Below are 14,751 nucleotides of genomic sequence, written 5' to 3' on the forward strand. Positions count from 1 at the left end.
AGAATTTGAGAAAAACAGGGGAAAAAAGTCCATTCTTCTTAAATTCTTCACATAGCACAAGTAAGACTACCTACAGTAAAAATACATGGCTGATCTGATCCCAATAATTCACACATCCACAAGCAAAAAGCACCATAGCTGGCCTAGGGATTGGTCCAACTGAGATTTGCAGAAAATGACTTCCCTAACTAGCTCTGAAATAGAAGTATGGCCTAACTACCTTATTCTCCGATATCATTATGAAATAAAATGTCACCCAGTAATTGCGACAGCCTGCTTAGATCAACATGGAATTATAATTAAATGTTTAAATAAATATGAGTTAACTTCCACTAAAATTACATCATTAAACAGATATTATGAATTACAACAAAATAAAAATAGACAGTGTCCATATGCCTTCAGTTCACAATGCGTAGCATGCAATATTCTTATGCCAACAGTATTTCTAGTATAAAGAGATTTTAAACTTTTTCCACTCAACCATTAACGATTTTAAAGCATATGCAACCTGTACCCTGACAGATTCCTGACAATATAGCCCACTATTGGAAAAAGAACTCTACATCCCTACATATTACTTGAAATGTAAATGGCAAGAAAATACGGTCCTACAAAGATACACGATGTGAACCCCAAATTTCTAGTTGAGACTGACACATAGGTCCTTTCGGTAGACAGACGAGTTTTAGAGAAGACACAACAGCAATCATCCAGGCCACGCTCATCATTTCACAGATATGACAACTATAGCCTAGAAAGTCAGCCTAAGGTCACAAAGCTAGAGACCCAGAACCTCAAAAATTCACTATATTAATCTGATTCCATCAGGAGGTACTCTAGTATTTCTCCAAATATTGAGATCACCTTTGTAGTAACATTTCCTTTTATTTTCCTTTACTAAAATTAATTTTAAAAGAATGGGACCTATATCTTCCCTCTGCCAGTCTACAGGGATTTTTACTGTTTTCTCAAAATTAACGTCAGTAGCTCTCAATCATTTATTTCGACTTTAAGATGTAGGCCACCAAACCCTCATATAGGAATACTTTTAAGTATTTATTTGCAACTCCAGTTTTACCTTCTGTTCATACATCAGAACGACTACTTATCGCAGTTAAACGATTATTAATTTAAGGACGTGAAAAAGCCATTAGAGGGATCCCTAAGGCCTCTTAAGGGCTTTCTATTTTCCCCCACACTAAACAGCTCCAGATAACTTGACTTCTAGGCTGTACCTGCTTTTCAGTATTTTACTGTTTCCTTCCATGGCTATCGTCATTTCTCACTCCTGCCAATGGATCTGCTTGTGTTCTATTCCAATTATACTATATGGATCTGGAAGCTACATATTCCGACTTAGGAGATTTATAAAGCAAGAGGACACGTGTTCTTGGTGAGAGCCTATAAGGAAGTCTATAAAATCGAACCCATATATTTTAGTCTATCCATTCTTGTTGCCTAAACGTAATTCATAATTACCTCCTTGTTCTCATCTGTGTCAAAATGGATAGAGCACTAAGTACTGACCCCACAAATGTTTCTGCCTTGAAAACATCCAGTCTTCTGGAATTTCATTTTAGACTACCCTCTGAACAGATACATCCTAAAAGCATCTGAATATTACTTTTCTAAAAGTAATATTCTTTGCTTTGGGGTCTTTTCTTCTATTACTTAGGGAGCTGAATTAAAATTATAAATTTATAGTAATTTCCACCAAGATTCACACTCTCCTGAACATCTTTTGCTGCTACTGATCCTAACGAAAAAATTTAAAAAACTAAACAATATATGCACATGCACACATATACATACACACACACACACACACACACACGTATATTATTGTCATTAACATAATTCTCGTTAAGACTCAAAGCATCAAACTGTAACAAAGTTCCTTTCCCCTTGTCACAGACCCAGTCCCTACAACACATCTCAAAAATCTACGCGGTCTGTCACTTAAATTCCAAACAAAATCAAATTTCTAATATGAAGAGATTTTAAACTTTTTAAATAGTTGGGCCAATTAGGAAAAGTTGAAGATTTAAGTTTGCCTTGTAATGAGGAGTTTAAATTAGGGGAGAAATCTTGAAATTTAAGCAAAGCGGTCAGAAAATAAAAACGTGATCAGTATACCTACAATGGGGCACATCAACAGCAACTACGACACTAAATGAGATTTTACCTTAAAAACAGAATACATTAAGATAAAGAAAATGAGCAAAAATAAGCAGAAGGATTTCATCCCTTTACATAAAATGTCTCTATTCCATGCACAGAGATCTAATAAAATTCTACATGAGAGAGAAATGGGTAAACAAAAGGCCAAAAAACATTACGGTCCATAAAAAGCCCTCCCCGCACTTAAAGGACTAGTGACCGTTCATTATCTAGGCAATGACCAACTATCACCTCTACACGTCATTTAATCTCACCTACCTTTCTTCTCTGAGAGATGTTGAGGGCACCAAAGTCATTAAACAAGGATGAAGCAGGAGAAGTCAGAGGATCTGGAAGGTAAGTTAAATAAGTTTCCATACAAGTAAGTCCGGGAACTCACAAATTTAATATTGAATGTTTAGCCTAAAACTAAAAGAAAAATGAGATTAAAAAAAAAAAAAAAGACTCAAGCATGTTACTAAGAACGTTTATGAGGGAAGTAAGTCTGCCTGCAGCAAATGTTTAGAGATCATGAGAAAAATAAGGGGAAGGGGGAGCGGTCAGACACACTTCAAGTGCTCGGACCTGGATTTCAACACTTCGGCAAAACCATCTACGCTACAGAACAGTCTGTATTTTTAAGTTTATCGCCAGATATCTGATATTCTTCTTAAAAAGGAAAATTAAGTTTTAAAATACAAACATGAAATCCAAAGATTTTACAGGTTCAAAGTTCTATTACTCTGTGGCTAGAAGCTACAAACCAAAGTATAACTCTAAATCCTTTCTCATTTAACGAATCAGAAGAGTTTCTATAAAGGTGTGCATGATATATACTGAACTATCTTATCTTCATTTCAGAGTTTTAGTTAATCTCGTTTCTCATTAAATTATCTGTGAAATCCTAAAAAAATACAATAAACGTTCCCACTTAAAGAAATCGTCATCTCTTCATGCACTGCATACAGACCGCTGCTTGACTGCTCTGGCTTCTTCTGCCTGAACTTTCACAGTATACTCCTTCATTAAAATTAACATTAATTTAACTAATAAGGCAAAGACAAAGAAGCTAATAAAATAGCAAAATATAAGATATTTTTAAGCAATTTATACACTCAAGGCACTTAACACAAGTTAGTATTATTCATTCTTTATGCTACTTCTGATAGTCTTAAAGTCAGCATGTAAACACTTTAGGAATGCTAAAACTATTATAATGTTACAAGTTAGTCTCTAATAATTTTAATCAACATTAAAATGTTGCTATTTTTTTCTACAGCAAAAGAAACACAGGCTGAAATTTCCAACAGGTGATAGAGATCTGATACACCAACGAAAAAGTCTACCACAGGAAATAATCAAAATACACAATCTTATTCTTGCCATTATTAATAACTGTTAATGGTTTACCAATGCAGTGTTAACACTCAATTATATATTTTTTAAAAATCATTCTTGAACATTTATTTTTAAAATAGGTTATAGAAAGATACCTGAAAATTCTGTATCAAAAGCCTTAAAAATGTCCAGAATCTTTGAAATAATAATTCCATATCTAAGAATGTTTCTAAAGGAATTCACTCAACATATGAATGCAGATTCACACATATAATCGAAGACTGGAATATAATTGTTTAAAAGAAAAAAAAAACAGAAACAAAAATATTTAAGTAAATTATGAAAATAAAGAAGAGAATTTTATAGTGATTGAGAAACTCGGGATATTTAAAAGTATATTTACTAGAATTTGTTATTACTATGTATATTCTTAATTAAATATTACTAGATAGTATGTACATGTGAGGAATCTAAATCTTAATGTTTATCTCTGAGTGTGAAATAATAGATGATTTTTATTTTCTTCCTTATATCTATTCATAATTGTCAAAATTTCCAAAACGTAGAAATTGTTTTTAGAGTCAAAACTATACATATAAAAGAGAGAAAGGAACCAAGTCTTACCATGGCCTGCATATGGCTTGGCACTGTCATTTAGAAGGCTTGGGGAACTGCTACTATTAGTCATTCTCTGAAAAATGAAATACACATAACATCACTAAGGTGCACAGAATCAAGGATGTTCTGCCAACTGAAACTGGCCTTTGTTTCCGCCCTCCTGGCCATCGGTCATATTACTGACACTCTAACCACTGCTGCCTGGGGTACAATAATGTACGCCAGAAACTGCTAAATACTCTGCAGAGCACATCAAATGAAAATTTTACTCACTAGCCACGTATTTAAAACCAAAGTTGCAGACCTATTCTGAAATGCACTTATTACAACTTATTACCCTGGGCAAGACGCGTTATCTACTAAGTTTCCTTGTTCATAAAATATTCATTCCAACATCCATCCAAGAAGATGTAAAGTGACTAAATCAATAAATGCTCCCCTGTATCTTCTGCCAATGCATACTGCATATTAGCTTTCATGCACCTTATAGATTCTATAAAACTAGGCCATCCTCTGTTCTCTAAACATGCTCCATGCTTTCCTAACACGTGTCATAGCCTCTGTGGTCTATCCTGAGAGGCTAGACCACACCCACAAAACGCACAGAGGGGAAAACATGTGTCTTGCTGTCTCTGTCCTCTCTCTGCATGCTCCACCGTCATTCTACCCCCGAGCTCTCCCGTGAAAGCTCACTCTGACCCCAACACTGCAAGAGGATGGCTCACCTACATCCGACCTGCCTCATCGTCCCCTAAAATCCCACATCCCAATCAACAAACTTAGGGATAAATCAAGACTCTAGATGTCCTCCATCTCTGCCACAGCAACTCGTACTGAAGATACCTGCATCAAGGGATACTTCGTTTCTACTTTACATAAAATGTCTCTATTCCATGCACAGAGATCTAATAAAATTCTACATGAGAGAGAAATGGGTAAACAAAAGGCCAAAAAACATTACGGTCCATAAAAAGCCCTCCCCGCACTTAAAGGACTAGTGACCGTTCATTATCTAGGCAATGACCAACTATCACCTCTACACGTCATTTAATCTCACCTACCTTTCTTCTCTGAGAGATGTTGAGGGCACCAAAGTCATTAAACAAGGATGAAGCAGGAGAAGTCAGAGGATCTGGAAGGTAAGTTAAATAAGTTTCCATACAAGTAAGTCCGGGAACTCACAAATTTAATATTGAATGTTTAGCCTAAAACTAAAAGAAAAATGAGATTAAAAAAAAAAAAAAAGACTCAAGCATGTTACTAAGAATGTTTATGAGGGAAGTAAGTCTGCCTGCAGCAAATGTTTAGAGATCATGAGAAAAATAAGGGGAAGGGGGAGCGGTCAGACGCACTTCAAGTGCTCGGACCTGGATTTCAACACTTCGGCAAAACCATCTACGCTACAGAACAGTCTGTATTTTTAAGTTTATCGCCAGATATCTGATATTCTTCTTAAAAAGGAAAATTAAGTTTTAAAATACAAACATGAAATCCAAAGATTTTACAGGTTCAAAGTTCTATTACTCTGTGGCTAGAAGCTACAAACCAAAGTATAACTCTAAATCCTTTCTCATTTAACGAATCAGAAGAGTTTCTATAAAGGTGTGCATGATATATACTGAACTATCTTATCTTCATTTCAGAGTTTTAGTTAATCTCGTTTCTCATTAAATTATCTGTGAAATCCTAAAAAAATACAATAAACGTTCCCACTTAAAGAAATCGTCATCTCTTCATGCACTGCATACAGACCGCTGCTTGACTGCTCTGGCTTCTTCTGCCTGAACTTTCACAGTATACTCCTTCATTAAAATTAACATTAATTTAACTAATAAGGCAAAGACAAAGAAGCTAATAAAATAGCAAAATATAAGATATTTTTAAGCAATTTATACACTCAAGGCACTTAACACAAGTTAGTATTATTCATTCTTTATGCTACTTCTGATAGTCTTAAAGTCAGCATGTAAACACTTTAGGAATGCTAAAACTATTATAATGTTACAAGTTAGTCTCTAATAATTTTAATCAACATTAAAATGTTGCTATTTTTTTCTACAGCAAAAGAAACACAGGCTGAAATTTCCAACAGGTGATAGAGATCTGATACACCAACGAAAAAGTCTACCACAGGAAATAATCAAAATACACAATCTTATTCTTGCCATTATTAATAACTGTTAATGGTTTACCAATGCAGTGTTAACACTCAATTATATATTTTTTAAAAATCATTCTTGAACATTTATTTTTAAAATAGGTTATAGAAAGATACCTGAAAATTCTGTATCAAAAGCCTTAAAAATGTCCAGAATCTTTGAAATAATAATTCCATATCTAAGAATGTTTCTAAAGGAATTCACTCAACATATGAATGCAGATTCACACATATAATCGAAGACTGGAATATAATTGTTTAAAAGAAAAAAAAAACAGAAACAAAAATATTTAAGTAAATTATGAAAATAAAGAAGAGAATTTTATAGTGATTGAGAAACTCGGGATATTTAAAAGTATATTTACTAGAATTTGTTATTACTATGTATATTCTTAATTAAATATTACTAGATAGTATGTACATGTGAGGAATCTAAATCTTAATGTTTATCTCTGAGTGTGAAATAATAGATGATTTTTATTTTCTTCCTTATATCTATTCATAATTGTCAAAATTTCCAAAACGTAGAAATTGTTTTTAGAGTCAAAACTATACATATAAAAGAGAGAAAGGAACCAAGTCTTACCATGGCCTGCATATGGCTTGGCACTGTCATTTAGAAGGCTTGGGGAACTGCTACTATTAGTCATTCTCTGAAAAATGAAATACACATAACATCACTAAGGTGCACAGAATCAAGGATGTTCTGCCAACTGAAACTGGCCTTTGTTTCCGCCCTCCTGGCCATCGGTCATATTACTGACACTCTAACCACTGCTGCCTGGGGTACAATAATGTACGCCAGAAACTGCTAAATACTCTGCAGAGCACATCAAATGAAAATTTTACTCACTAGCCACGTATTTAAAACCAAAGTTGCAGACCTATTCTGAAATGCACTTATTACAACTTATTACCCTGGGCAAGACGCGTTATCTACTAAGTTTCCTTGTTCATAAAATATTCATTCCAACATCCATCCAAGAAGATGTAAAGTGACTAAATCAATAAATGCTCCCCTGTATCTTCTGCCAATGCATACTGCATATTAGCTTTCATGCACCTTATAGATTCTATAAAACTAGGCCATCCTCTGTTCTCTAAACATGCTCCATGCTTTCCTAACACGTGTCATAGCCTCTGTGGTCTATCCTGAGAGGCTAGACCACACCCACAAAACGCACAGAGGGGAAAACATGTGTCTTGCTGTCTCTGTCCTCTCTCTGCATGCTCCACCGTCATTCTACCCCCGAGCTCTCCCGTGAAAGCTCACTCTGACCCCAACACTGCAAGAGGATGGCTCACCTACATCCGACCTGCCTCATCGTCCCCTAAAATCCCACATCCCAATCAACAAACTTAGGGATAAATCAAGACTCTAGATGTCCTCCATCTCTGCCACAGCAACTCGTACTGAAGATACCTGCATCAAGGGATACTTCGTTTCTACAGGACTTCCGAATCCGTTGACTCCAATAAAGCTGGTGCTGAAATAGGAATCTGTGAGGCTCGTGTCCGTTAAAGCACCACCCTCTATTCCAGGAACTGAAAGAGAAGGAAAAGTCAAGTTTTAAAAGCACGAAACACCGATGTAGTGTGTCCTTAATTATAAAGTCTCGATCGATCTCTGTCACACTTATTTTTATTTACCTGTTCATAACAAAAGGCGGGACCAAATCAACTTGGCTCAGCTCTAAAGTTTTGTTAACGCTCAAGTTGACTGTTTTTTTCCCACGCAGACAGTGAGTTATTTTGTATCAGTCGCCTAAGAGCCACCAAGCCCAAGATGAAGAAACAATTCGCACTTGCGTTTCTGGTTTTCTCAACAAGTTTTCTTCTCTTTAACTTTGCAAGTGGCCAGTAGAGAGAGAATATAAAGCACCGCAACTGCTCCTGGGAACCTTCGCACGGTAAAGAGGCGAGTTTCTCAGGGCTGTTTCTCACCACACACCGTATGAGACAGACCAGCGGCAGTCAGCCTCACATGAACTCCTAGTTCAGTAAAAACAATTCGTCAGAGGAAGCAGTGGGACAGAGTTCAGGAACACTGACAAGCCGTCTGTTGATTTAAGGGCAGGATGATATGAAATGATTTTAACTAGCAGAACAATCCACGGTATACCAAGCAAAGTCATGGACAATATGTTTTAGATGCTACTTCCTGATGAGTACTTGGAATGCTGCTATTTTTAAGCACTCATTAAGTGTGAAGCCTTATACCTTATACATCAGCCAAACTGCAAGTAGGCTCGCCCTCTTCTGGGCAGAGCCCCTGAGAACCACGGAAACCACGCCCACCCCCAACCGAGAACTAAAGAAACGCTGATAGATGGATGCAGGGTGCTATGATCTGAATTTCTGTGTATCCTCAAAATTCATATACTGGAATCCTCACCCCCAAAGATGACGGTGGGAAGAGGTGAGGCCTTTGTGGAACCCGCATGAATGGGATCCGTGTTCTCATAAAAAAGACCCCAGAGCTCTCCAGCCTTGTCTACCACGTGGGGACACAGCACGATGCCAAATCTATGTACCAGGAAGTGGGTCCTCACCAACCATGACACAAAATCTGCAAGTGTCATGATCTTGGACTTTGCAGCCTTCAGCCAGAACTACAAGAAATAAATTTCTATTGTTTACAAGCCACCCAGTCTACGGTATTAGAGCGATACACACATAGGGATTCCTTAGAAAGCAATCTGAGGTCATTTTTATTCTCTATTTTTTAAATTTATTTCTCACAATGGCCACAATTAAAGTGTATTTTATAATTACAAAAAGATTATCTTTAACGGTTCCTATCTGTTAAATTAGTGATTACAATTTCAGCTATAGCTGAAGAAAATAATTAGAAACATCTAAAGATTTATATACAAAGATGGTCATCATTCTGTTCATTTGTGCACAGATATTAAAAGTATTATTTTAATAACAAAAAATTAGAAACGATGTGAAATGCCCAAAAGAATGATGAACTAAATTCTGAATACTACAAAATAATTAAAAATCATGGTAATTAATGTCTGGGGTATATTTAATTCTCCAGCAAATCAAACCAAACACTGAGAGGAAAAACCATATAAGACTGGGAAATGATGGTTGTTGAAGCTGAGTGACGGGGGTTATTACACTCCCCTCTCCACTCTTACAAAAGTTTAAAATTTTCCCTAATAAAAGGTTGTAGAAAATGAGGATAATAAAGATTAAATACCGGTGTCATAACTATTTACAACGTGAAGTGAAAAGGGAAAACATTTTTATTTACAGTGCAATAACTGTGTGTGCTTACATGTACACACAGAATATAAGACTGAAGAATATACCAAAATATAAATCTTTTGTTAACTGGTGGACTGAATGGGAGAGATCTGTCTTTTCTCTTACGACCTTTCTATAATGTAGTTATCTTCATGATGATGATGATGATGACGACAACGACGACAATGACAACAGGGAAATCCATAAGGAGAGAAGTTCCTCTAGTCTACACCAAAACCTGTGTGGTCTACTCATTATCTTTTCCTAATAAAATAGAATGGTTTTCAAAAATAGAGTACAATTCCAGATACAATTCCAGTCAAATTGTTTTTTAATATATCATTTTTACTTCAAATGTTTTTTAAAATTTACATCCAATTTTCTTTTATTGTATTAGCTTATATAAAATATGAAAAAACTCGTACTGAACATGCCAGGATTCAAATATCTACGGTCGATGTTTTATCTTACTAGATTTTAAGCAAGAACCACTGAAATAAGCATCTAAGAATAACAAAATATTTGTAAAATAAATATTAAATGTTTGTCCCTTAGACCTTATAAAACAACCTTATAAACTTCCTATCCTTTAATAGTACTTTATCGTTAAGAAACAGAATTTGTCCTAACATGTTACCAAATTTCTGGTAGTGATTTTCACTATATTAAAATTGGTTTATATTCCTTCAGGATGCACAACTTTGAAAGAAGAAACCTTATGCTCCCTGAGAATCACATGACTGAACTTAATCAAAAAGGGGAAGGGCTGGGAGGGCTGAACAGGCCATTAATTAAAGATTAATTTTTTTTATCTAAACGTTCCTCACGAAGACCCAAAACCATAAAGCAACTCTAGGAAAAGAAAGGGGAAAAGCTCCTTGACGTTGGTCTTGGCAACAGGTTTTTGGATATGACACCAAATGCATAAGCAACGAAAGCGCAATTAAACGAGTGGGTCTACACCAAACTAGAAAGCACAGCAAAAGAAACAATCAGCTCAACAAAAAGGCAACCCACGGGACAGCAGGAAATATCTGTGAACCAGCTATCTGACGAGAGGTTACTATCCAAAATATATAAGGAACTCATATAACTCAACCGCAAAAACAAAACGAAAACAAAACAAAAAAAAAAAACCCACCGATACGATTAAAAAAATGACAAAAGGACTTGAATCGACATTTTTCCAAAGAAGACATCCAAATGGCCAAGAGGTACATGAAAGCTGCTCAACACCTCAAATCGTCAGGAAAATGCAAATCAAAAACATAGTATCACTTCGATCTGTTAGAATGGCCATTATCAAAAAGACAAGAGCCAAGTGTTGGTGAGGATGTGGAGAAAAGGGAACCCTCGTGCACTGTTGGTGGGAATGGAAAATGGTGCGGCCACTATGGAAAACAAGATGGAGGTTCTTCAAAAATTCAAAAATAAAAAATTTAAAAAAGTATCAAATGATCCAGCAATCTTAATTTGGGATATACAGCCAAAGGAAATGAAATCACTATCTTGAAGAGCCATCTGCACCCCCATGTTCACTGCAGCGTTATTCACAGCAGCCAAGACATGGAAATAACCTAAGATGAATGGACAAAGAAAATGTGACACACACACACACACACACACACACACACACACACACACAGAGGAATATTATTCGGCCATAAAAGGAAGGAAATCCTGCCATTTGAGTCAACATGGATGGACCTTGGGGGCATTGTGCTGAGTAAAATAAATCCAAAAAGTTTCATATTGTATGATCTCATATGTGGAATCTAAAAAAGCCAAACTCAAAGAAATAGAGTAAAACGATGGTTGCCAGGGGTGGGGAGTGAGAGAAACGAGAAGAAATTGGTCAAAGGGTAGACGCTTCCAGCTTTAAGATGAATAGTTCTAATGCACAACACGGTGACTATAATTAACAATACTATATAGGAAAGTAAATTTTAAAAGTTATCGCCACAAAAAGAAGGGTAATTATGTGAGGGAGTAGAGGTGTTAACTACCCTATTGTGGTAACCATTTTGTTATATGTATATCCTCATATATATACATATATATAATCATCATGTTACATAGCTTAAACTTACACATGTTATATGTCAATAATATCTCAATAAAGTCAGAGGAAAACCATTCCACACATATACTTACACTTGAACTTCCTTGTTTTGGAAAGTTAACAGTTTTGGAAGGAAAGGAACGGGAATTGCTCTGAAAGTAGGAAGATCACTAACCTATGCCATATTACTCCATTCTATATGGAGTATTAATTTTTTTTTAAGTTACTAAGAACAGACCCATGTCCTACTTACATTACAGGATTTCAAGGAGAAAAGGAATGTAGAGTGCTTTTAAGTTTAAATTGCAAAAGCAGAATTCATGTTAGGGATCTTAATTACCAGGACTAGATAATCAAGAACTTTCTACTTCTCTATCCCTTATTTTTGCAGTACACTTAAGTGAGACTTAGTATTTCTATGAAAGGTCATTACCATCCCTATTATTATGACTATTACATCTCTATGGAATAATAATTGAGCCATCACTGTATAGATACAATCTCACTTAGCCTGAAGGACAACTGTGGCAAGGTTAATATCTCTTTTATCTTGCAGTGAAGCAAACTGTGATTCAGAGAGATTTAGATAGCTTACCCAAAGTCACAAAACTAGTAAGCGAAAGACCTGAATATAAAAGCAGTTTCTCTATTGCACTAAAGTACCATTTAACTTTTAAGAGAGGAAATTAGAAGTCAAAAGATGAAATTTCAAGCCTTCAGGTTTGGTTTGCTTTGGTTTGGTTTGGTTTTTATGCGTACAGCACCTGGTCTCCTATCCAAGTACTAACCAGGCCCGACCCTATTTAGCTTCCAAGATCAGACGAGATCGTTCAGGGTGGCATGGCGTAGACAAGCCTTCAATTTTTAAATGATCATGAGCCACTCAAACGTTAAACTAAAGGGTCTCACAGTACCAAAAGACTCAGAACTTCTCCACGTGTCGGCAGTCACCCTGCCACGATTAACATATAAATGCGCACCATAATAATCTACTTTTCAAAAAGCCTGACTCACAGCTTAATTAAGTAAAATGTTCTCCTTCATGGTTAGTCTTGTCCCCTCTTGATGAAATGAGTTTAATCTCCCAAAACATCAACTGATCAATGTTCCCCAAAGGGAACACTATATTAAATACTACTTTTCAGAAAATGCTGGGGGGGGGGGGAGGAAAACCCATTTTTTTAATTGCACAACTTCCCAGCCTGCGTACACAATGTGAACTGTACCAATCCAAGAGGAAATAGAGTATTTCTCAAATCTACTTGACCAGAGAACCCTTTCTATACAGAGCAGCCTGAGGGACCAGAATTCCAAAGAACACACTTTACAAAAGGTGACCAGCAGAAAATATCGAGGGGTTTTCCTCTGCCAACGAGGATGTCACAGACAAGATGCTGGCGTTGCTTACCCCAAGGGATGAACTCCAGACTGCTTAGTGTGACATCTAAAAGGCCTCTACAATCCGTTCTCAACCTATCATTCTAATACTTCCATCAAGTGCTGGGTTTGAGTCTCAGTTCTACCACTTACTTATAAGGCAAATGCTTATAAAATGGAGATTATACCATCACTTGTAAAATGAGAATCATACCATCTACCCTGCAAACTTCAATGAAACTTATGAAAAACAGTATCTTTAAAACTTTAAAAAGATCTTAATGGTTGCACAACTCAACAAATTTACTAAAAATAATTTAATTGTATATGTACAATGGGTGAATTTAATAGTATGTAAACTAGTTCAATAAAGCTAGTTTTCCAAATCAGTGGAGAAAAAAGCTGAATACCTATCACTGATATTTCCAAAAGATCGAGGATTATAGTGTAAAATAATAAAAGTATACGTCTACTATAAAAGATCTTTACGATCATCATAACATTATTAAACTCTATCCTCCAGTCGAAATGATACCCTCATTTATATATTCTGAAAGTCTACGCTTTACGACATGAAGTACCAGCAACTCCTATACACACACAGACACACACACACCCTAGCTCCATGTTCCTCTTCAAGAACCAGGTGTGATGGAAAAGAAAAAATACGTGGAGTTAGACACTGAGTTCTAAGCCCACTTTGGCCACTTACTAGCTATATGACCTTGAGCAAACGACCCTCTAAGTTTCATGTCTTCATCTGAAAAAGGAGGTAATTTCATCTCACTCACAAGGTGTGGCAGGGACTCCAGTGAAGTAACTTATGCAGAGTGCCAGCATCCTCTCTCCCAGGTAATCATAAATGTTAATTTCCTCTTCTCCAGTCTCTAGAATGTATTCTCCAATTACTCCAAAACCTCTAACTCTTAAAATACTATTTATATCATTCATTTGACTACAAAAACACATTTTTCTTTAACTTTTTATTGTTATCTTCAACTAGTTAAACGTTCAAATTCTTAACATGCTTCTATACTATCTACTCATCTAAATTATCTGCAAACTGACATTTCGAACTAGTCCTTGTATTTTTTGGTATTCCCTAATCAATTAGCCCATTTGTATAAACACTTATTTACAATTAAATCCTTTTTGAGAGTAGGTATTTTAAAAATTTGATAGAAGACAGGTGTTCACATCTAAACTTTACAAAACATCCCACGCAAATGGTACCTCTGCCTCCATTTTTCTGGTGAGGAAAACTGAGACTCTGAGATGCTAGATGACAATACACTGGACACAGGTCCAAGAGACGGGCTCCTCTGTACACACAGCGGAACGCCCACCCTTTTCTCTCCTGGATTTGCGAGCTGAGCACAGACTTTGAGCAAATACAACTGCCCGTGAGGTCTGCTTCAGCCAGCTGCCAACTACTGACCTTCAATAGTATAGTTAATCTAAGTCTCAGTTTCTTCCTCTGTAAAATAAAAATGAGAGCATCTACTTTCCAGGGGCCGCTGTGAGAACAATTCAGTACACTGGCATGCTTGCATGACATTTGGTGCCTATGGTTATTTTTGTGGTTATCATTTGTATCCACTTATAAATTTATTTGTAAAAGTTAGCTTGCTCTTTCCAAAGCAACTGTATGTTCTCTGGATGGAATGCATTAGGGAAACTTTTCATGTAGCCTTTTTTTATTTTACTATGTGAAAAGGTAGCTTGGAACATTTTACACATCGTTACAAAACTCACAGAGTCATCTGGAAGAAAAGAC

At 36.1% G+C, this 14,751-nt stretch overlaps 1 protein-coding gene across 12 annotated transcripts in view; it reads right to left on the bottom strand.

Moving 5' to 3' along the window:
• PAN3 (PAN3 poly(A) specific ribonuclease subunit) overlaps positions 1–7,823 on the bottom strand; it is a 113,396-nt gene extending 105,573 nt beyond the window's left edge. For 4 of the 12 annotated variants that reach the window (XM_023530688.1, XM_023530691.1, XM_023530694.1 and 1 more), the window contains exons 1-3: positions 7,701–7,823; positions 6,864–6,930; positions 5,181–5,251 (exon numbers count right to left, since the gene is read on the bottom strand). In XM_023530688.1, the coding sequence (XP_023386456.1) occupies positions 5,181–5,251; positions 6,864–6,930; positions 7,701–7,706 (144 nt within the window). In that variant the 5' untranslated portion in view covers positions 7,707–7,823. Of the gene's footprint in view, positions 1–2,442; positions 2,593–4,125; positions 4,193–4,962; positions 4,989–5,180; positions 5,331–6,863; positions 6,931–7,700 lie in introns of those variants that run through there. The other 8 variants (XM_023530692.1, XM_023530686.1, XM_011360201.2 and 5 more) reach the window with 5 other exon arrangements.
• Between the last annotated feature and the right edge of the window lie 6,928 nt (positions 7,824–14,751).

Source organism: Pteropus vampyrus, unplaced genomic scaffold (assembly GCF_000151845.1).
Source record: "Pteropus vampyrus isolate Shadow unplaced genomic scaffold, Pvam_2.0 Scaffold52, whole genome shotgun sequence".
Lineage (NCBI taxonomy): Eukaryota > Metazoa > Chordata > Mammalia > Chiroptera > Pteropodidae > Pteropus > Pteropus vampyrus.